The 22,721-nt window shown below is 47.2% G+C and overlaps 1 protein-coding gene and 1 long non-coding RNA gene across 4 annotated transcripts in view; one reads left to right on the top strand and one right to left on the bottom strand.

The window, feature by feature from the left end:
- LOC133230003 (uncharacterized) overlaps nucleotides 1–21,234 on the top strand; it is a 41,096-nt gene extending 19,862 nt beyond the window's left edge. For all 3 annotated transcript variants that reach the window (XR_009730701.1, XR_009730700.1, XR_009730702.1), the window contains one exon: nucleotides 739–21,234. This is a non-coding gene — a long non-coding RNA (uncharacterized LOC133230003). The remainder of the gene's footprint in view (nucleotides 1–738) is intronic.
- LOC133230000 (polycystin-1-like protein 2) overlaps nucleotides 635–22,721 on the bottom strand; it is a 106,580-nt gene continuing 84,493 nt past the window's right edge. Inside the window, exons 32-43 of the mRNA XM_061386839.1 lie at nucleotides 19,925–20,129; nucleotides 18,599–18,695; nucleotides 15,520–15,657; nucleotides 14,024–14,209; nucleotides 12,817–13,144; nucleotides 10,415–10,548; nucleotides 8,664–8,791; nucleotides 6,291–6,451; nucleotides 4,422–4,632; nucleotides 2,789–2,890; nucleotides 2,149–2,280; nucleotides 635–1,017 (exon numbers count right to left, since the gene is read on the bottom strand). Of these exons, the coding sequence (XP_061242823.1) occupies nucleotides 904–1,017; nucleotides 2,149–2,280; nucleotides 2,789–2,890; nucleotides 4,422–4,632; nucleotides 6,291–6,451; nucleotides 8,664–8,791; nucleotides 10,415–10,548; nucleotides 12,817–13,144; nucleotides 14,024–14,209; nucleotides 15,520–15,657; nucleotides 18,599–18,695; nucleotides 19,925–20,129 (1,936 nt within the window). The 3' untranslated portion in view covers nucleotides 635–903. The remainder of the gene's footprint in view (nucleotides 1,018–2,148; nucleotides 2,281–2,788; nucleotides 2,891–4,421; nucleotides 4,633–6,290; nucleotides 6,452–8,663; nucleotides 8,792–10,414; nucleotides 10,549–12,816; nucleotides 13,145–14,023; nucleotides 14,210–15,519; nucleotides 15,658–18,598; nucleotides 18,696–19,924; nucleotides 20,130–22,721) is intronic.

Raw genomic sequence — 22,721 nt, forward strand, 5'->3', positions numbered from 1 at the left:
ATGAAGTGCTGTAATACCAGAAGCCTTGGTTATAGGGGTTTGGGAATCATTACACATGTTATTGTTCACACTTATCCCAGGAGATTCACAGTGCACATTTAGCATATTAAAAGCTCTAACAATTCCCATGCTAAAGAATTTATATGTCCAGTGTTTCCCACATTTGATCTAGAAACATTTAAGGGAGGACGACAGCTGTTATGAGTTGAATTGTGTCCCCTAAAGAGATAGGTTAAAGTCCCAGCCCCCATACTGGGGAGAAGGCCATGTGACAACTGAGGCAGAGGTTATAGTGATGCACCTACAAGCCAAGGAATGCCAAGGATTGCTGGCACACACTAGAAGCTAAAAGAGAGGATTCCTTCATAGAGCCTACCACAGGAGCATGGCCTTGTCAGCACCTTGATTGTGGACTTCTATCCTCCAAAACTGTGGAGCAATACTTTTTTATTGTTTTAAGCTACCCAGTTTGTGGTACTTTGTTCTGGCAACCCTAGCAAACTAATACGACATCCCTTAGCATCTGTTGGACCACAGTTTGGGAAACCCTGAGCTAGAATCATTCAAAGGCAACTCCTGACTGACCGAGAAGATGAAATAATTAGTCTGTAGAGGGGATCTTTTCCCCATGAACTCCAGACAATATTTGTTTTATTTCTAGGAGGAAATACATTTGAACAGTATCATAGTGGTGGCAACCATATGTATGTATTTCTCTTATCTTTTTTTGCTTGCCAGGCTTGGTGACTCTAATATGGACACAGAAAAGTACTAACCTGGGGAGATTACAGAATCACTGGTAAGTGTAGGCCTAATGTGCTGGCCTTCCCCTATTCTACAGATCATGCCTGGACCAACAGCTTAAATTTGGGGCATAGTTGAAACAGGTTGTCGTGCCAGACCTCAGACAACAGGCTGCTCACTGTTGCTTCCAGGCTCCTGTCTTTTACATTTAATGCCCAGAAAACTGAGTATCTTCATCAGTAGCAAATCGACGATCTCTCCTTCCTCCGACAGCTGCAGAGGGAGAAAGAACCATGTGACTTAGGTAGAGCTATTCTCTTCAGAGGCTTTTCTTTCTTATGGGGAAACCATGGTTTTTTCATCCACTTTGGTCCCTGCCAAAGTGATATCACTGTTTAGAGTTGCTTTTGTTTTGGAATTGACTTCCTTCTGGGAATCTTAAGGGTATTCACTCCTGCCTTTATCCTCAGGGATTTCCTTCTTCCCCTCCATTGAAAATGACAAGATGCCCTCTACCACCCCCAACAAAGGCTATTAGGAATTTGTGTACAAAGACTCTCCTGTGTTGCTGCTGGGAATGTGAAATGGAGAAGAGTTTGGTGGTTTCTCAAATTTAAGCTAAAGTGACCACATGACATCTTGAAATAAATTTCTAGCCCCAAGATGGAGCCACTCCTGCCCAGGGTGCCATGTCAGCAAATTGAAACTTGTGTGTCTTTTGTGTCTCTGTAAAGATTCCCCCAGCAATGCAGTATAGCCAGTCAGCCAGTCCCCAGACGCTAGACCACTCCAGGCTCTATACTTAATTCCTCTTTCTTCTCACCCCAAACAAGCCTGACTGTGGCCCTGGCCAATCAGATATTTTCTGTTTTCTACTTCCTTATCCTTTATTCTTTATCCTATAAAAGTTTCCTGCCTTACACCCCATTTTGCAGATCTCTGAATGGAGACAGTCCACTTCATGAAATATTAACTTTTGTTTGTCATCACCTAAAATCCAACGGGTTCTCAGTCTTGACTGTACATGCAGACCACACAAGAAATTTTAGGAATACCAGTGGCTGGATCCTTCCCCCCGGGATTCTGTTTTTATTTGCCTCAGGTGCAGTAGCAGGCATTTCCAGAAGCCCCCAGATGATTCTAGTCTACAGGCATAGCTGGGAATCACCGATGTAACGAACAGAGTCCCAAGCTGGGAACTGGAGATGTGATTCTAGTCTGCCTTTCATTTGCTATGATCTTGGGGAATTAATTTCCTCCTTCTGGGCCTCAGTTTCCCTTCCTGTGAAATGAGGGCCTTGAGCTACAGTGATCCTTTAGTTCCCCTAATGTCTGATGCTGCTCAGCCAGCCTCTTCTTAGTTCAAGGTCAGTGACTTTTGAAGACCAAGCCAAAGGGACCCACCTGATAATATTTTTGCTCTTCATTGAATGCCACCAGGATGACAGAGATAAACAGATTCAGCACCACAAATGTCACGAAAATGATGCAGGACCCAATTAGGAAGGAGCCGAGCAATGGGCTGTAGTCCAGGACCTGTCAGGAAGAGAACCAGAATCATCCCTCAGGGTCCTGTGTGCTAGTGGTCACTTCCCTCAGTAGGCACCTTCAGAGGGAAGCTGGTCCTTAGAGCTAGGCAGATCCTGGAGCCAGGCAGTTTCCCTTCTGCCTGGGGACTGAGAGTGTGGGCATTGCTCTCAAAAGCTGCCTGGAGATGGAAAGGGCAGCCCCTCTCTTCCCCACTGCTGCCGTTTCCAATATGAGTGTCATTCTGGCTAGGCCCGGGAGCATTCCCTTCTAGACACCCACCAGCACAGTCTTCCCCTGATTAGCCAGTGTCTGATGTTCTGTAGACAGGGATCCCCAGGGTGAGCTGTGAGAACCTTTTTATTTGTGTGGAGTTGCCCTGCGCTTGCCAGGCCATGGACCCAAGGGGTGACATCCACTGGGGAGGCATTTGAAGGGGCGCTTTCTCTAATTTTCATAAAGGTTTGGTGTTGATGGTAGTGTCCATACCATCCTCACTGCCTCTCCCCTCCATTACCTCCTCGTAGTTGAAGATTCCCAGCTGAAGGCTGATCATGGTTTCTGCCGCATCAAAGAGAGTTTTGTAGGAACGGAGTTTCCAACCAAAGATTAAGTTTGACTGTTAAGGAAAGAGTCCTTATGAACAAGGAAAGAAACCATGCCACCCCCAAAGGGTGTTGTTTGACAGCAGAGTCAGCAGTCTGGATCAGCCACATCCTTGGCCTGGCAATACTGTCCATGTCACAGGGCCTTCAAATGGGTGTGTGTGCACACTTAGTTCTGTAGGGGATGCACATGCACCTGGGCTCACACACCAACACTCGGAGGCCACTGCTGTGGTCTCCCAGATGGTCACTCTAAGGCTCAGTAATGGTGCTGCGCTTTCTGCAGCCCCAGCCTCTTTGCTCTGGGGGATTTGGGTTGGATGCACAACAGGCTTCTTCCTGGGCAGAACCAGCCTCCCCACCATGGTTTCCTCTCACCACAGTTACCCCCTCCTCAAAGATTCCCCCATAGCTCTTGCATCAGAGGGAAGCCCAGCAGTTCCTCGGCCCTGAGTTGGTGACTCCTGGTCCCACAGGACACTGCGGTGTCCTTGCAGCCCACACACTGCAGATGGAGGACTGAAAAAATCCACATGAATTAAAGGATGGGATGGAGTACTTTTAACAAAGCCAGATTCCAGCTTCTTAGCCAATACCCTCCATCACTTATTCAGCACACTTCATCCCATTTCTGAGGGTGAGAGAGGAAGATGAGGTGGGGTCAGTGGAGTGAGAGCCAGGACTGGGGTGAAAAGGGCAGGGAAAAGGTTAGAGGTGGAGTGAAGACGAGGATATGATAGACTGCTGTATGGTATGGACATCAGGGGGATGACAGAGGTGAGAGACTGGATGGGGCAGGGTGAGCACTGGGAAGGGGGCTGGCGTGGGCTGGGACTGGATGAAGGGTCATAGAGAGGTGGGAGCCTGGGTTACAGTGGGAATCATAGACTTGGAGAGGATGGGGCTGAAGCTTATTTAGATGGAAATCAGCATGGGGCAGAGGGTCTTTGTTTCTCATTTTACTCGATAGTAAACAAAATAATTGATAGTTCAAAAAAAATTTTTTTCAGTCACGTAAGAGCATGATTGTCAAAAAGCTCTCAGTGTTAAGGGGCTAAATGAAGTGGTTTCAGCCCTTCTAAGTTCATGCCTCATGTGTAGGGCATCAGGAACCAACATGGCCTGCAGTCGTGTCCATCCTGTCTCCCCCATCTCTGCCCCATCTCAGGGTCAGGGACTGCCCACTTCACCTCTGCATCCCCTGGCCTGAGGAAGGGCTCTGTGCATGTCAGAGTAACTGGAATGTCCGGAGAACTGGCCCTTAAGGCAGAGTAGGCACAGAAAGGAGTCCTTCGTGGCAGATAGTTGGTCCCTTCAGTCTTAGAGAGTACATTTCCTCACTCTTACCCAATCGAGGTGTCCAGCCTCTGCCATTTGGGGTGACCAGTTCATGAGCTCCCAGCTGAAAGGCTCCAGACTCAGAAAGAAGATCCACCATCTCCCTCAGGTTCCCAGGGTTTTCCTAACCTCCCAACTCTCCACCACTCAGCAGCCTTTACTTCTGAGGAGACCAGCCCAGAAAGTTTTCCCAAAGGAGCTACTCACTGCAATGGAGTAAGCCAGGAGCATGATAAGGATGACAACGATAAAGCCTGAAATGTCCCCCCAGGCACGACGCAGAGCTGACGTGATCATGTTCATTTTGGGGTTCAGCCTGAACAGATGCCAAAGCTTCACTGTGGATAGGAGTACCAGGAAGGCGAGGATGTAGCCAAGGGCAGCGTCGGCTGCTGCAGTCTCGCTGAAGCTGATCCCTCTGTGGGACCAAATGGAGAGACTGGTCTCAGAGACAGTGAGAGCCTCAGCCAGCGCTCATCTGTCAAGATTAGCCTAATCATGGTCTGGGGACAGAGCCATCCTAACTCCCCAGCCAGGTGATGATGAGGTGGTGGTCACAGTGAGGGTGAGCGTCCTGGTTACAAAAGGGACGGTGCTGGTGGTGGTCACGGGGCTACTACCTGACAATCTTGGTTAATGGCCACAGAGCTGAGGAAGACTGACAAAGGAGGAATCCTCCCAGAGTTGAGAGGACAGAGGTAAGGGAGTTCCATGAGCCTCCTCTCCTGGTTTGGGGGTCACTGGATGCCATGTCCTCCTGCACACCTGTCTGAGTGTATATCCACAGCATCCTTACATTTAAAGGAACGATGGAAGTACTGCCCAGTTGCTGTGCTGAGGAACCTCAATTGCATTGTTCCATTTGCCCTTCAGGACCACAGGGTAAGGTATCACATCTCCATTTTACAGATAAGGACAGACAGTTGGTACAAGGTCACATAGCTAGAGATATAGTGGTAAGACTAGTGGTGGAAGAATGAGAGTTGGGATCCAGCTGTGTCTCATTCCACAGTCCAGGCCCCTCCTGCTGTCCCACCCTGCCTTTCATGCCCCTTTTGTGCCTGCCTGTGTATGTCACTTCAGTCTTAATGTTGGTACATTATCGAGTGTGACTTATACTTCTATCTATTGACATGGATTGCGAACAGGTTATAGAAAAAAATTATATGATCTGAAGTTTATAAAAGCATTTAATATACATAATGCCTGAGAAAAACCATCCTTCTGTTTAACCTCCTGCCTTCCATTTTCTCCCCTTTGAGGCCTTTGTGAATGAAGTTTGTTAATGAAGGACACAGTCTAGGATAGAGTGCAGAGTTCAGATTCTAAGCTCTGCATTCCCTTGCTGTGTGACCTTGCAGAGACAACCTCGCTGAGCCTCAATTACTTCATCTGCAAAAAAGGGATAACATCATCTCTTAGAAGTTCTGGGAAGATTAAAGTAGATGAGATAATGCTTTTAAAGTGGTGTTTTTATGAATGTGTAAGGTATCCAACAATGACTCAATAAATTGTTAGCCATATCTATACAATCAATGGATGTTTCAGAGTAAGTACCAAGATCCTGGAGACATAAACTAGGTTTGAATTATTTCTCTGCCACTTTTTCGTATTGTGGCATTGGGGAAGTCCCGTTACCTCTCTAACTTCCTTATTTGTGAACTGGAGTGATGACAACATTTACCTCCATGGCTTCTCCTGAGGGGCCAATGTTAGTACCTCCTGCACAGCACAGACTGGACTCTTGGTAAATGGTAGCAGACGTGGGTTGACTGGGCACTAATACTTGCAAAGACCCTGCCCCCAAAGCTGGGAGGGACCTTACAGAATGTCACATAGTCCTATGCTTTGGTAAGATTTGCAAAGGATTCTATTTTTGTTTTTGAGTCCTCTCCGGTTGTGTATGCTTCAGACCCCAAGTCTAAGTGCTACAGCTAGAGTTATTTTTTAAAGAGTAACCCTGGATCCTCTGAGGGCCAGCAGGATTTCTGAAGCCTCCCTCTGGGCCACTCAGAGCTGGAGGCAGCAGCGTCAGTGTTAGTGGTGGGAGCTGGGGCCTGAGGCAGAGCCACTTACTCTTCCCCGTGTTTTCGGTAGCGCTGGAGGTCACGCTCAACCAGGACAGTCCTCTTCACAAACACCGCCAGGGCACTCCAGCTGGCCAGGATGATGGCCAGCTCCAGAACGTTCCACTTGCTGTGGAAGTAGCACCACTTTTGCTTCCTCAGGAGCTCGCCCTGGGAAAGGAGCCAGAGGTTCTAACAAAGACTGTGGATCCCTAGGGGTTTCTCAGATCCCTGCCCTCATATGCATAGAGCACAGGGGCCTCTCCCCAATCCTGTGCATGGACCTCACCTGTCCCCATCATCAGTCGAGGCTGCAGGATTTGTGGGTGTTTAAGAGAAAGTAGGATCTAATAAAAAAGCACTTAATTCTCTCAGATGCAAAGAAAAGGAGGGGGGAGAAGGGAGGAAGAAAATTCTCCCCTCAAAAAAGCATTTACTTTAGAAAACTTATAATTGTGAATTCTTTCTCTGCCTCTTTGAGATGGAAGAACTTTCCTGGTGGCTCAGACAGTAAAGAATCTGCCTGCAATGCAGGAGATTCGGGTTTGATCCCTGGGTTGGAAAGACCCCCTGGAGAAGGAAATGGCAACCCACTCCAGTACTCTTGCCTGGAAAATCCCATGGAGGAAGGAGCCTGATGGGCTGCATCCACGGGGTTGTAGAGAGTCAGACATGAGTGACTAACACACACATAAAAGCCAATACATAAGAACGGACTTGACCCTTAATTTGAGGTGTATGTACATCTTTTTAAAGCTAAACAATCCTCTTAAGGGAAGTGAAGTCATTCAGTCTTGTCTGACTCTTTGCAACTACATGGACTGTAGCCCACCAGGCTCCTCCGATCCATGGGATTTTCCAGGCAAGAGTACTGGAGTGGGTTGCCATTTCCTTCTCCAGGGATCTTTCCAACTCAGGGATCATACCCGAATCTCCTGCATTTCAGGCAAACACTTTACTGTCTGAGCCACCAGGGAAACAAAAACAATCGTCTTACCCAATGTTAAAAGTCAGAAAATTTTTTCTCAAGGGCCAGGGAGTCATCTCTTTGAAATATAGTCATCAAGGAAGATAGAGCCCTTATCTCCCAGTTTCTCTGGGAAGGTAGGAGCCAAGCCACTTGGTTACAAGTTGGAAAATTACCTCCTGTTGTAAACATAGAAGAAGTCTGTTTTTTTCATTTGGTAAAGGCAGTTAGCAAACTCAGGTGGCTACCACAATTAACAGGTGAACTTAGCTTGAACTAGTGGTATAAACAATCCTATAGTGGTATAAATGGTATTCCAAGTCCTCTTAAGGATTAATCAACATTAATTTTAAGAGTGGGTGTGTATCTGCCTGAAGATACGCAAGAGTGAGATTTCTTTCTCTTTACAACCTCTTTATCAGATTGTCTGGGATGAGCTTCACATTCAGTTTAATGCTTTGTTGCTTAGTTGCTAAGTCATGTCCGACTCTTTGAGACCCCATGGACTGTAGCACGCCAGGCTCCTCTGTCCATGGGGATTCTCCCAGGCAGGAATACTGGAGTGGGTTGCCGTTTCCTTCTCTGGGGGATCTTCCCAACCCAGGGATTGAACACATGGCTCCTACATGGGCAGGCAGATTCTCTACCACTGAGCCACTAGGGGGTTCAATGCCTAATCAATTAAAAAAAAAAAAAAGTTGTTTTCTTAGGGGGAATGGGAGTTATTGTTAAATGGGAACAGTGTGTGGTCTTGCCCTCCCTCTCAGCCCTCTCCCGTACATGCAAGATAATCTTGTGTTGTCTGTTCCACTTCCCTCCTCTTTCCCACTCCTCTGGAAGAAGGACATGTGTTTGGCTGGTAAGAGGCTAAATTCACCTCTTTTATAAAGAGATGGAGGGATTTTTAACTGTTTAAGCAGCATGATGAGAAGGATTTAAGAATTTTAGAGGCTTTCTGAAACAGCTGCAGGCGGAGTGTGAGGGCTTTGGAGAGGAGAGGTGGGTGGTGGATGGGCCTCCTTTGATGTTGTTAGAGAAATGCAGGGACTTAAACTGCTATTAGGTAACTGTTGGCTGGTGGTTTTGAATTGGCAGTGCTTAGAGACTATGTGGAATCCAGGTTTATGGATCAGTGTGCAACATGGTGGTAAATGTGACAAAGGGGATTTTTCCTAATTCCTAGAGACCACCCAGGAAGGACCATCCTAAAAGTCTCAGTTCCTGAGAGGTGCCTGAGCTGGGTCAGCCCTCGGGGCCAGCAGGGGATGTGGAAGATTGCCATGGCACACAGCTAAGCAGACCACCTTCCTCTCCCTTCTTTAGGCCCCCTGTGAGGAAGAGGGGAGTAGGGAGAGAGAACAGGCAGGCACACACCCACTCCGTCCTCACTCTTGGAGCCGCAAGCCCGCCCCTCACCTGCACAGCCATGTAGTAGAGGAGGAACAGGAAGTAGGCGATCTCCGCGGCTACCACGAAGGGGTGCCAGCCGTCAGTAAAGGGGTACAGGCGCAGGCTCTGCAGGTGCGCATGTGCAAAGAAGGTTCCTGCAAAGCAGAGCGTGTTCTGCTCACCCACGGCCACATGCCCACTCAATACCGGAAGTCATCAGTGAGATGAAGTGAACTCAAGCCCTTCTGAGGGGTGGGCACGGGCAGAAAAGAAGGTAGAGGTCCTTCTAACCCACAGACCAAGGGACTGAAAGGGGAGGGCAAGAAACAGCTGCTGTATCTGATGGGACAGGGTGTGGGGGTGGGGGGTGCTACAGCAGAAGACAGGCCTCCGGCCTTTTCCTTCAGTGTCGGCCACTGCCCTCATCACCTCCAGCCACAGCACACCTGCTTGCCTAAGGTCTATTTACTCCCAGTTGGCTTGTTTAAGGCTGTGGTTAAGACTGTTTCATCTAAAGAGAACACTGGAGATCAACTTAGCTGTTAACCAATATGCCTAAAATTCAACCTTCTTTAGAATTCTTTTTCATCCATTTATGTCTTTTCCTAAACCAATTTGACTAATAAGGCTACTGCCTGCAAAGATAAAGCCATTCCAAAAAATGGCAGACTGGAGAGACACAAATCACCTGAGGCCTTGCTGATATCAGTGGGCTACTGAATCAACTAGACCAGAAGCCGAAACCACGCTTCTCATTTGTAGAAATAAATTAATCAGGTTGTGTTGGGGACAAATTGTTGAAAAGGTTCTTAAACAGCCAAAGAGATGGCAAAAAGAAATAGGAAATTACAAGACGTGCGAATAAATCCCCCAAAAAGGATTTGAAAGTAACTTTTGACAGTAGTGAATGATAATGAAAGTTGAAAGCCTTTTACTTTTCACTTTACACAGTCCTGAAATTTTAAAAGAACTACAAATATTACTTTTTAAAATATGTAAAGTACAGAATTCCCTGGCAGTCCAATGGGGACCCAGGTTCAATGCCAGGTCAGGAGAGTAAGATCCCACATGTCACAAAGAGTGGCCAGGAAAAAAAAAAAGAGTCATATTTTAAAAGTTTAATTTTTAAAAAAGAGGTGGTTGATTTTAGGAAAATTGATTATTAGCTGAAGAGGCCTTAAATCAGTGTTTTTAGTGGATTATGATTAGCATTAAAAAAGGGTGGAAAGCGGGGAATGGAGAGAAAGAATAGAACACAAAATAGTATTACATGTAGTTAAGGAAATTATTTTTGAAGCCCTTGTCTCAGTTATGTTTTAATATATTGGTATGTGTGTATTAGAATTTGATGTAAAATGAACTTTTACATATAGGTTGCATGTAACTTTTGCATTGTACATTGAGATACCACAAATAAAGTGTGATTTAGGTGAAGTTATCTGTTACCAGGTCACCCCCTCCCCAGCCCTTCACTGCTAGGCCCCCATCCCCACACACAGGAGAGTGGAAAGCTCAAGAACATGAGCTGCCTTCAGACCCCAGCTGTCTCCCAGACTTGAGAGACAGGCCAGAGAGAAATGCAGACAGCCAGAAAGAAGGGTGGAACAGTCCTGAAACTTTGCCTTTAGGGGCAAAGGCAGAACCAAGACCCTTTGGCAGTATTGCCTAAACAACCTTTTGCCCTGGAGCTCTGGCCTGGGGGTGAGGAGCCCTAGCCCAGAGGGAGGGGTGTCTATCATCTGGAACATGCAGATAGGTTCACAGGCAAGCCTGCCCACCAAGGGCGCTGGTCTCCAGGGTCAGAGTGACAATGCAGAACAGGTTGACGTTAGCGTTGTAGACTGTGAACTCCACAAACACGGCTCTGGTCAAGCTGTCCAGCCAGGTGTTGTCAAAGAGATACTGGAGGGTTCTGTGGGAAGAGGAGCATTTAGAGGTGTCTCAATACACAGGGGCTCCCTGCCCTCTCAGCCCAGGGAGGAGCCCAACGCTTCCTGTCAAGATTCCTCCCTCTGTTTCTCCTCTGTGCCCCAGGCCCCAGGGCCTTCAGGCTGCTCCTGGGAGTGCAGAGTTTCTAAAAATCTGGTCCCCAGACTGCTAGCATCACATCATCTGGAAACTTGTTAGAAATGCAAATTCTCAAGCTCCACCCCGGATCTCCCCAGTCAGAATCTCTGGGGGTGGGGACCTGGGAATCTGTGCTTTGGTGAGCCATCCAAGGGATTATGATGTGGTTTTTTGGTTGGTTTTAACCATTATCCATCTCTATCTTTTTAAAGTGTACCTGATGTACAATGTTAGTTCAGATGTACAGCATAGTGATTCAGTGTTTTTATAGATTTTAATAACTTCCATTAAAAGTTATTACAAAGTAAGGCCTATAATTCTCTGTGCTGGACAATATATCCTTGTTGCTTGTCTATTTCATTTTCATTTTTATTATTTTTTTGGCATGTGGAGTAGCATGAGAGATCTCAGTTCCCTGACCAGAAAGATCAAATCCATGCTCCCTGCAGTGGAAGCATGGAGTCTTAACCACTGGACCACCAGGGAAGTCCCAATCTTGTACATAGTACTTAGTATCCGATGCATTTTAAAGTTGGAGGACATGGTGTTAGAGGAGCCACATAGAACGTTAGGGGCTTAGGCAGGCAGCAGCTATAGCTGCCACAGTCCCTCTAGGGCTGGCAGTTCACAAAACCAGTTCCCAGAGATCTGCTCACAGGTGTTGTGGGAACAGCATGTGCCAGAGGGACCTGGGTTCAAAACTTGCCTGCCTCGTGGGCAAGCTGATAACATCTCAAGGTCTCAGCTTCCTCATCTGCAGTGGTGTTAACACCAGTGCCTCGGGATCATTATGAAGAGAAAATAGAAATATGTGTGTGTGTGCATGAAGTATTAATAATAATAGCTGTTATTAGAGCAGTAATGATGGGCCTGTTTTAAAATATGCCCCATCCCTGGTGAGTTTGGGGCTTCCCTGGTAGCTCAACTGGTAAAGAATCTGCCTGCAATGTGGGAGACCCCAATTTGATTCCTGGGTCGGGAAAATCCCCTGGAGAAGGGAAGAGCTACCCACTCCAGTATTCTGGCCTCGAGAATTCCATGGGGTTGCAAAGAGTCAGACGTGACTGAGCGACTTTCACTTTTCTGGTGGGTTTGTACCCTGCTGAATGTGTCAGTTCTGAGTAGCAGGAAAACACCTCTTATGTGGAAATAGACTATTTCTGGCCTGTCCTTAATCCCAGGGGACCCCGCCAGGTGTTTCCTTTTGGAGTTTGTTACCTCTGTTCCTTGATGTTGTAATAATGCAGCGGAGGAGCCAGAGGTTCACACAGGTTTACTCACTCACCTGGATCCACACCGCTAACAGTGCCAGGTTTCATACCTCCGACACTAGAGCGTGCTGGGAGAGGCAGTATGCGTGAGCCCTGCCTGTCCCCACACATTCATGCCGAGTGTTCAGAAACTCAAGGCTCTGGCTGGGTTTTACCCAGGCTTCATCTCAGCACTGAGTTTGCAGTGAGCAGCTTCAAGGAATGGGGTGAGGTCCTCCTTCAGACAAAGAGCAGGCTTGCTTCTGCCACTGTAGAAACAGTGGATAAAGTGCTCTATGCACAGTGTTTCTCCTTGGTGCTGTCACTCCCTGCAGGGCAAGCATCTATCATGGCTCCTCCTGGGGACTGACTCCCATCGCCATGAAGCTCTGCTACTGTTTTTTGCTGTGAGGAGTGAAATCCTTTGTGTCTGACCTAGGAGTCTTGTGTCTTCTGCCAGCATCCATGAAACGAACTAGCATGTTAGCTTATGAGTAGGTAAAACCTCAGAACTTGCAAATTCATGGTTGAGGTTTAAGAGCCCTAACCACTTCCTACTTGCCTGGTGGTGGGTGCTTTGTGTGGTCCTGAGTTCCCCATCCCTCTACTGTTTCTAACTGAGGCCACCAGGCTTCGTGCCCTAAGCTGAGAATCCTGGAGGCAGGATTTCTCTTCCAACTTGGAGACTGCATAGTTCCCAGCGGCCTGAAAATACAACCTGAGTGCCTCTGAATCCCCCAGGCCCTCCCCACAATGATAAAATGAGCTTGGCTCAGCCCTGTTTTGAAGGCTGCACCCACCAATCAGACCTGGAATCAAGCAAATGTCTTTCCTCTGCTGCACATGAATCAAGTGAGCCTTACCTTGATGCACTTTGGCGATCAGTCCCCAAGGAGACCACGTAACCTCCTCCCCGGTACACGGTGAGTTTGCCCCAGAGGGGATACCCTCGGCGCTGGCTCTGGCTCTGGTACCGCCAAGCCTGGGAGAAGTCATTGGTGTTGTTGAGGACGGAGGCATTCCAGCCTTCCCCATAGTCTGACAGGTCTTCCACATCCAGGGAATATGGTGCATGGCACCTGTCAAGGAAAGCCTGCAGCTGCGGGGCAAGAAGGCAGGAGCTCTCCTGGACCCTCACTTGGCGAATCTGGGCACTGCCAACCAGCTTGGCATTCCCATCAGTGACAAAGCCTGGGGATGAGAAACACGTGGGTAAATGTAGCCATCAACACTGTCTTAACACATTGCAAGCTTTTTGGCCTGGATGCTAACACGACCTCCAGTGTACCACGTAGAATCAGCCAAGAGAAGTTCATGGCCAACCACATTCAACCATTCATCACCGTCTCCCCACCTTGGACCTGGTCTACTTTTTGCATAACTTCTCTTGAGGAATGACACACCCTACCCAGGTGTCATCTTGGAGACCATTTTTGTCCTTTCCCCCAGTGCTCATCCTGTGAGTCAACAGGGCCCATCAGCAGTGCATCTTCGATGTCCCCACCTCCGTTTCTCCATCACCTCTGCCTCTTGTCCTTACATCAGTCCCATCATTTCTCCCCAGCTTCCTAACCTACCTACCCTCTACTCCAGCTTCCATGTGCTGTTTATACCACAGAACTGACTATGTTACTGCCTCACAAAGAAGCTGTCAATGGCACTTCACTTCCTTAAACATAAACTGAACTTCCAGAGCCTTCATGATGTGGCCCCTGTTCCTCTCTTCTGCTTTGCTTCTCACAGGTCCTCTACTCCTACCCCACAAGGCAGCCACACTCAGCACTCTAGTTCCAGGAAGTGTAGCGTCTCAGTGTTTCAGGCTTGCCTTCACTCATGTTGTCCTTTCTGCCTGCCACATCATTTCCCTCTGGCCAACTCTGGCTCAGTTATCTAAGAAGGAGGTTCTCTACTCTGCATTCAGGGAGGGTTAGGGGCCCTCAGAGGGTCTCTCCTTCAAAGCGTATGGTTCTGTGGTTATTGGTTCTCTGTAAGGCTGAGGCAGTGACCCACTGCTGTTCCAAGAAAGGAGTGTGAAAGGTGCTAATACACATCCTGGGCTGGGTACAATACCTGGGTAATGACTGTACAGGTTGCTTACGAGGGTGGTGTTGGCCCATGTGAAGAACTGTTGGAAGCTCAGCACGGTTGAAAAGCCTTTGGTGAAGCTGTGCTCGAGGTGTCTGTTGAAGTGATAGGCGCTGGGGTCCCTCTGCCCATAGGCAACCAGCAGCAGCATCCACAGAAAGCCCAGGTACGCTGGGAAGAGAGGTACAGCCCCTCGTCAGGCAGAAGCCCCAACTCCTACCAAGTGCAGGGCAAGATGTGGAAAGGCACATGGCTCAGAACAGTTGAGGTCTGTAGACCTGCCACTTGCCCCTCTGGTGACAAAGGAGCCAGTCCTTATAAGGACAGCAGAAAGGAGCAAAGTCCACAGGCCATGAGCCTCTGTCTGGGTTCAAATTCCAGCTCTGACATTTCCTACCCATGTGCCCTTCGCAAGTGACTTAACCCTTCTGTGCCTCCTTTTCCTTGTCTGTGAAGCGGAGATGAAAATTCTGTCACACAGTTGTGATGGAGTCAACAAGTTAATGTTCATAAAGCACTTACAATAGTGCCTGCATGGACTTTGTGCTGTCTGAATGTTTCTTAAAGAGAATTTTTTTAAAATGGGGCTCTGGGGACTCCCCTGGTGGTCCAGGGCTTCCACTTCAGGGGGCATGGGTTCAATCCCTGGTTGGGGAGCTAAGACTCCACATGCTGTGTGGCACGGCCAAAAAAAGGCGGGTGCTCTGCCAAGTTGCAATGCTGAGGATAGAGCGATAAAGATGACAGATGTGTTCCCTGCCCTCATGCAGCTCACCAGTAAACAGATGAGTGTGACCTAAGGGTCATTAGGTACAAAGATTTAGTTTAGAAAGCCCGAAGCTAGAATCTCATGGGGGATGCATAACCTTACTGAACTAGAATCTCTGGGTCCAGGGCTTGGGAGTATGCATTCTGGCACCCCTCCCCTCACCTCAAGATGACTTATTGGGGTTCTGCCCACACCCCTCCTGTTCTTCATTCTGTGTATGCAATTCCTACTCAAGCTCCCCAACTCTGTGCTTTAGCCATATGTGCTTGGCCAGTGGAAGCACAGACACAAGTATGGCCTCCTTGTCATGGCAACTATGGGAGAGTGTGTTTCATGAAACAAAGGAATGAACCAAGAAGGATGAAAATATGAGATACAGGCTGCAGCTTCAACACAGTAGAATAATAAAGAGAATTCTCAGGCCCCAGTGAAGAGGGACCTCAGAATGACAGTAGCCAGTCCTTACAAGAGCTTGTCAGAGGACTCCCGGAGAGATTCCCCCAGAAGATGAAGAGACAAAATGTCTCATGTGAATGCACATCTTAAGAGACATCTAGAACACTAATCGGGGGTTGACCAATGCCTGGAAAACCAAATGAATAAACAGAACAAAAAGAGTAGAAAAAGAAAAGAGATTGCACCACATCTGTTCAAGTCTGTGTTAAGAACCAGCAAGTGGGAAGGTCACTCATAGGTAATCTTGGCTGCCTACCCAAGATTTCTCTGATTAAGGCAAATGCTTTCTGCTCCTTGAGGTGCATGGTTTTCATCTTCTCAATGTCAGAGGCCAGAGGCGGCTGGTAGATATCCCTTCTGCTGTTTCTTCGTGCTCGGAACAAGGCAGAGGGGTCTGTGAAAGTGAAGGGCATAAAAGCAGTCCCCGAAATGGGCAGTGGAACCAGGTCATACATTTGCAACCAAGAGACTCCCCTCACCAGGTACCACGGGACCCATCATTCCCCCTCCATTCCTCTGCCTGGGCTATCCTGTGCCCAGGGTCCTGTCCCTTTTCCTCCAGGAACAGATGCCTCCCATTACTGTGGTCTCACTGATCACTGAATGCAGTCTTCCTGTGTTCCTGAACTCTAAGGTGGATCTCAGTGCTTCCCAAACTTGGAAAGATGAGGGTATCTAATATCTCGAAGTCCTGTTATGTCTAATTCCAAGTATCTTCTTTCTCAGACCACTTTATGAGCTATAATTTTCACGAACGCACCCTATAGAAACCTACAATCCAGTGATTTTAGTAAATTTATAGAGTTGTGCCACCATCACCACAACTCAGTTTTAGAGTGTTTCTGTCACCCCTAGAGGTTCCCTCATATCCCTGAAGTGAGTGTGTACTCCCACTCTATCTCCACCCTCAGCCTCATTAATTTGCTTTCTGTATCCATAGATTTTCTTTCTGGACTTTTCATATAAATAGAGTCATATGTACATAGTTTTTTGTATCTGGCATCTTTTACTTAGTGTAATATTTGATGCTCATCCTTGTTGTGTATATTAGTAGTTTCTTTTTATGTTTGAGTAGTATTCTGTTGAATGGACATACTACCTTTTGTTTAATTCACCTATTGATGGATATTTGGATTACTCCTGGTATGGGCTATTAAGAATAGTGTGTCTATGAATGTTTTGTATGGATATATATTTTCATTTCTCTTGGAGTGGCTAAGTATCTTTTGGCAATTGCGAATGAAACTGCTATGAAAGTTTGTATACAGATTCCTGTATGAAAATAAATCTTTATTTCTCTGGGATAAATGCCCAAGAGTGCAATTTCCAAGTCAAATGGTAAACCCATTTTTAGTTTTGAAAGGAACTACCAAACTGTTTTCCAGAGTGTCTGTACCATTTTACATTCCCACTGGGACTGTATCAGTCCTCCAGCTTCTCTGCATCCTTGTCTGCATTTGGTATTAACACCGTTTATAGGCAGTCTGATATGGCTATATTGACCCAACTGACTTTTTAGATCCACGCCCCTCTGTCCATCCCCACTGCTAACGCATGCCACCCCCAATCTAGGACCATTTCACTAGTCTTCCTACTGGCCTCCCCACTTCTACCTTTGACCCACTATCTCTGGTCTCCAAGAGCAGTCATAGTAATCTTCCTAAAATCACAAATCTCCTATTTAAGACACTCCAAAGCCCCAGCATGGCCCCAGGGCACTGCATGGCCTGGTCCTCACCCACCTCTCTGCCTTCATCTTGAACCCCTCCTTCCACATGCACACAGCTCCCCATGCCCTAGCCACCCCGTCAGCAACTGCTGTAAAGCGACAAGCTATGGTTCCACCTCCGGGTCTTTGCACATACTCAGTGTTCAGTCCTTCCCTGTCCTATCCTTTGGGAGCCAGCTTAGGTACCCCTTCAGCGGAGAGGCCTGCACCGTCTTATTCTACCCTCCTCATTCTTTCTTAAAGTTATCTTGTACATTTATTTGTTAGTGTGTCTCCCAAATGGGCTGTTTATTCCAAGTGTGCTAAGTCACTTCAGTCGTGTCCAACTCTTTGTGACCCCATAGACTGTAGCCTACCAGGCTACTCTGTCCATGGGATTCTCTAGGAAAGAATACTGTAGTGGGTTGCCATGCTCTTCTCCAGGGGATCTTCCTGACCCAGGGATCAAACCTGCATCTCTTACATCTCCTGCCCTGGCAGGTGGGTTCTTTACCTCTAACACCACAAATGTCTTTTATTCTAAGAGCAGTAACCTGTTCCAACCAGTCAGTGCTGTGTTGCTAGGGCTGAGTGGAGAGCAAGGATTGATTTCAAACAGGCAAGAGGGAACTTTTGGGGGTAACACAGCTGTTCTGAATTGTGGTGATAGTTGCACAACTCTATAAATTTACTAAAATCAATGAATTATACACTTACAATGATTGGATTTTATGTAAATCATGTTCCCAAGGCAGTGTATTGCCTGGAACACAGCAAGTACTCCCTGGATAAATGCCAAAGGAATGACCGATGAATATTTAATTGATTGGGAGGCTGACGTCTCTTTGGAGAAAATTAATTTTTGACTTGGAAGATGGTTTTAATGGACTTTTTGGGTCTGCACAGCCAAAACCCTATTGGAGGACGGAAGGATCCAGGCCCATGAGGAAGTCACCATACTGCCTAGGGATGTAGGGGTATGGGCTTTTGTTTGCTCCTGTTTTTCCTTGAGAGTCAGAATCTCTGCATAGACTGTTAGAGTGTTGGTTCTGTTCTGTCTGCCTGTTTGTTTTTTGTAATTCTCTTATTGTAGGCACCCTCAGGAGTTTTGGCTGGAAAGTGAGAGATCAGGTTGGGCGGAAGAGGTCCTCTGACCAGAGGCAGCATGGCTGTGTTCCACTAAAATGCTTTACAAAAGCAGGTGCTGGGCTGGATTTGGGCCCCTGGCTGCTGTTTGCAGACCCTTGTCTGAGAATCCTAATTACAACTCTCTTATCCCCCATTCTCACCCCTCACCCCCACAACTTGTATTTTAGTTCCCTAATGACCTGAATCCTGGAGAGGAAAGCTTGCTTGTTATTACACAGAGGGTGACGGCCCCTGCCGAACACGGACCCCACGGTGCCTCTTCATGCTTGGGTGTCAGAAAGGCTTGGATAGGGGAGGAATGAGGTTGCTCAGGAGACAGAGGAGGAGGCACTTGTTCCAGGATGGTCTGGGGGTGCCTCACCAGTAGGCCTGAAGTCTGATGGGGAGCAAAGGTCTGAGCCCAGGATCACCCAGTGGCTGGGCTCTATGGGGCTTTCTCAGCCTTGTCAGCCCCCTGCCTACACCCAGGCACCATTACCTGGGCTGGAGAGACATCCCGGGAGGGAGACCACAGGCTCCTCCTCATCCTCCACTTGCTTCAACACCAGAGCAAAGAAAGCTGCGAACCCCAGCACCTAGAAAACACCCACCGTGAACCCCAAGCCTGTGTTGGAAACTCTGTCAATTCCTGGTCTGAGTTGGGTAGAATGGGAGATACATTGGTGTCCTGGGACAAGAGCCATGCTCTGGGGCAGCCAGGTGGGAACCAACCCATCCTCTGCAGAGAGGTCACCTGGTCATGAAGTGTGTGTGCGCCTGGTCACCAACCAGGCCAAGACAGGCAAATCCTTGAACTCACCCTGCTTCTGGCATTCCCTGAGCCCTCCCACCCGCTGCTCTCCTTTTGCTCAGCCTTTCTGTTACCTCTCAGCCTAGTGACTTACACCTCCCTAGCATATACACCTACCTCCTCCCTCCGTCTGGCCCTCCCTTTCTGTATGAAGTAATTCCTCCCGTTACATTGTCTCTGCACCCACAGTATAGAAGCATAAGGCTCAAGACTCTGTTCTTAATATTCTCAGACTGGATTGGGTCAGGTGTCAGGAGCTGTTTGGGGTGGGGGTGGGGTGGGTGGTGAGAAAGATTCTGCAACACCTCATAGGTAGAAAGAGTCTCTATAAATGTTCCCTCATTTCTATAGCTTCCCCCTACCCCATGCCAGTATTCCTACCACCTGGCTTCTTCCAGGCCAGGTTCAGTGACTGACTGCTCACTTGCATAATTTTACATTTTCAGGAACAGGAGTGTATTTCCAGTTCATGGACACATTTAATGACTTGGTGTTTTTATTTTCTGAAGATAAAGTTCTTGTAAGTTGCACATGCCACAATCAAAATCATCCTAGCCCTGAGGAAACACATAATTCCTATTTTACATGTGACCTGGGGCAAGATTTTTTTGTGACCTTATCCTCTTTTGTTGTTGTTCTTCAGTCTCTAAATCTTGTCTGACTCTTTGTGACCCTGTGGACTGCAGCACACCAGGCTTCCCAGGCCTTCACCATCTCCCAGAGTTTGCTCAAACTCATGTCCACTTTACCTCAGGTTTTCCCATCTGTAAAGTGGAGGCGAGGACCCTCCCGAGGGTGACAGTGATAAGATGCCAGCATCTGGCCATGAGGGAGCATGGGTTATCCTGGTAATTACCTTCCTGCCCCAGGTCTACCCAGAAGTGGCCCTACAGCTGGGTTTGTTGAATGAAGAGATAAGGGAACTGCTGAAGCCTAAGGAGGGAGCAGGTGGCAGGAGGGAAAGCATGGGCAGAGGGGAGGAGGAGATGAGGGCAGCCCCACAGAGGTCCTGACCTTCAGTGGCTGGGTGACAAACACGCTCTCCACGAAGGAGACGGCCATGGAGATGAGCCACTTGAGGGAGCTGGTCCGCCCGTAGTGCAAGCCGTAGAGCATGGTGAAGAAGGCTGCCACCCCACTTGTGACTACCACCAGGAGCCAGCCCACCAGGACACACCACCAGGGCAGGCCTCGAGGGAGCTTGCTTGCCTGCAGGGAACTGCAAGAGAGGGTGAATATAATCAGTGTGGCACCATTTGGGCTCAAGTTCAACTCCTACTCCACCTCCACCAGCTTCATGACTTGGTCAAGTTCCTTGACCTGTCAGACCCTCAGTTTTCTCTTTGTCCTGTTCTGTATTCTGTCTGATATACATACACATACGGTATTGAGATCACTTTTATTCAATGCTTACTGGACACAGGAGGGCTGAGAGGAGCTACTCCATGTTCAAGGTCAGGAGGGGCAGCAGTGAGGAGATACTCCTCGTCCAAAGTAAGGAGCAGCGGCTGCACTTTGCTGGAGCAGCCGTGAAGAGATACCCCACGTCCAAGCTAAGAGAAACCCAAGTAAGATGGTAGGTGTTGCGAGAGGGCAGACACACTGAAACCATAATCGCAGAAAACTAGTCAATCTAATCACACTAGGACCATAGCCTTGTCTAACTCAATGAAACTAAGCCATGCCGTGTGGGGCCACCCAAGACAGGTGAGTCATGGTGGAGAGGTCTGACAGAATGTGGTCCACTGGAGAAGGGAATGGCAAACCACTTCAGTATTCTTGCCTTGAGAACCCCATGAATAGTATGAAAAGGCAAAATGATAGGATACTGAAAGAGGAACTCCCCAGGTTGGTAGGTGCCAATATGCTACTGGAGATCAGTGGAGAAATAACTCCAGAAATAACTCCAGAAGGGATGGAGCCAAAGCAAAAACAATACCCAGCTGTGGATGTGACTGGTGATAGAAGCAAGATCCTATGCTGTAAAGAGCAATATTGCATAGGAACCTGGAATGTCAGGTCCATGAATGAAGGCAAATTGGAAGTGGTCAAACAGGAGATGGCAAGAGTGAACGTCGACATTCTAGAAATCAGCAAACTAAAATGGACTGGAATGGGTGAATTTAACTCAGTTGACCATTATATCTACTCCTGTGGGAAGGAATCCCTTAGAAGAAATGGAGTAGCCATCATGGTCAACGAAAGAGTCCGAAATGCAGTACTTGGATGCAATCTCAAAAACAACAGAATCTACAAAAGGAAATATGAGTAAAGTAACAAATTTTAAATGATAATAAATTGTTTTCTTGGAAAAAAAAACAGAATGATCTGTTTGTTTCCAAGGCAAACCATTCAATGTCACAGTAATCCAAATCTATGCCCCAACCTGTAATGCTGAAGAAGCTGCAGTTGAATTGTTCTATGAAGACCTACAAGACCTTTTAGAACTAACACCCAAAAAAGATGTCCTTTTCATTATAGGGGACTGGAATGCAAAAGTAAGAAGTCAAGAAACACCTGGAGTAACAGGCAAATTTGGCCTTGGAATACGGAATGAAGCAGGGCAAAGGCTAATAGAGTTTTGCCAAGAGAACGCACTGGTCATAGCAAACACCCTCTGCCAACAACACAAGAGAAGACTCTACACATGGACATCACCAGATGGTCAACACCGAAATCAGATTGATTATATTCTTTGCAGCCAAAGATGGAGAAGCTCTATACAGTCAGCAAAAACAAGACCAGAAGCTGACTGTGGCTCAGATCATGAACTCCTTATTGCCAAATGCAGACTTAAATTGAAGAAAGTAGGGAAAACCACTAGACCATTCAGGTATGACCTAAATCAAATCCCTTATGATTATACAGTGGAAGTGAGAAATAGATTTAAGGGACTAGATCTGAAAAATAGAGTACCTGATGAACTATGGACGGAGGTTCGTGACATTGTACAGGAGACAGGGATCAAGACCATCCCCATGGAAAAGAAATGCAAAAAAGCAAAATGGCTGTCTGGGGAGGTCTTACAAATAGCTGTGAAAAGAAGAGAAGTGAAAAGCAAAGGAGAAAAGGAAAGATATAAGCCTCTCAATGCAGAGTTCCAAAGAATAGCAAGGAGAGATAAGAAAGCCTTCCTCAGCAATCAGTGCAAAGAAATAGAGGAAAACAACAGAATGGAAAAGACTAGAGATCTCTTCAAGAAAATTAGAGACACCAAGGGAACATTTCATGCAAAGATGGGCTCGATGAAGGACAGAAATGGTATGGACCTAACAGAACTGGAAGATATTAAAAAGAGGTGGCAAGAATACATAGAAGAACTGTACAAAAAAGATCTTCATGACCCAGATAATCACGATGGTGTGATCACTGACCTAGAGCCAGACATCCTGGAATGTGAAGTCAAGTGGGCCTTAGAAAGCATCACTACGAACAAAGCTAGTGGAGGTGATGGAATTCCAGTTGAGCTATTTCAAATCCTGAAAGATGATGCCGTGAAAGTGCTACATTGAATATGCCAGCAAATTTGGAAAACTCAGCAGTGGCCACAGGACTAGGTCAGTTTTCATTCCAATCCCAAAGAAAGACAATGCCAAAGAATGCTCAAACTACTGCACAATTGCACTCATCTCATATGCTAGTAAAGTAATGCTCAAAATTCTCCAAGCCAGGCTTCAGCAGTATGTGAACCGTGAACTTCCTGATGTTCAAGCTGGTTTTAGAAAAGGCAGAGGAACCAGAGATCAAATTGCCAACATCCGCTGGATCATGGAAAAAGCAAGAGAGTTCTAGAAAAACATCTGTTTCTGCT

The sequence above is a fragment of the Bos javanicus genome, chromosome 18 (genome assembly GCF_032452875.1).
Source record: "Bos javanicus breed banteng chromosome 18, ARS-OSU_banteng_1.0, whole genome shotgun sequence".
NCBI lineage: Eukaryota > Metazoa > Chordata > Mammalia > Artiodactyla > Bovidae > Bos > Bos javanicus.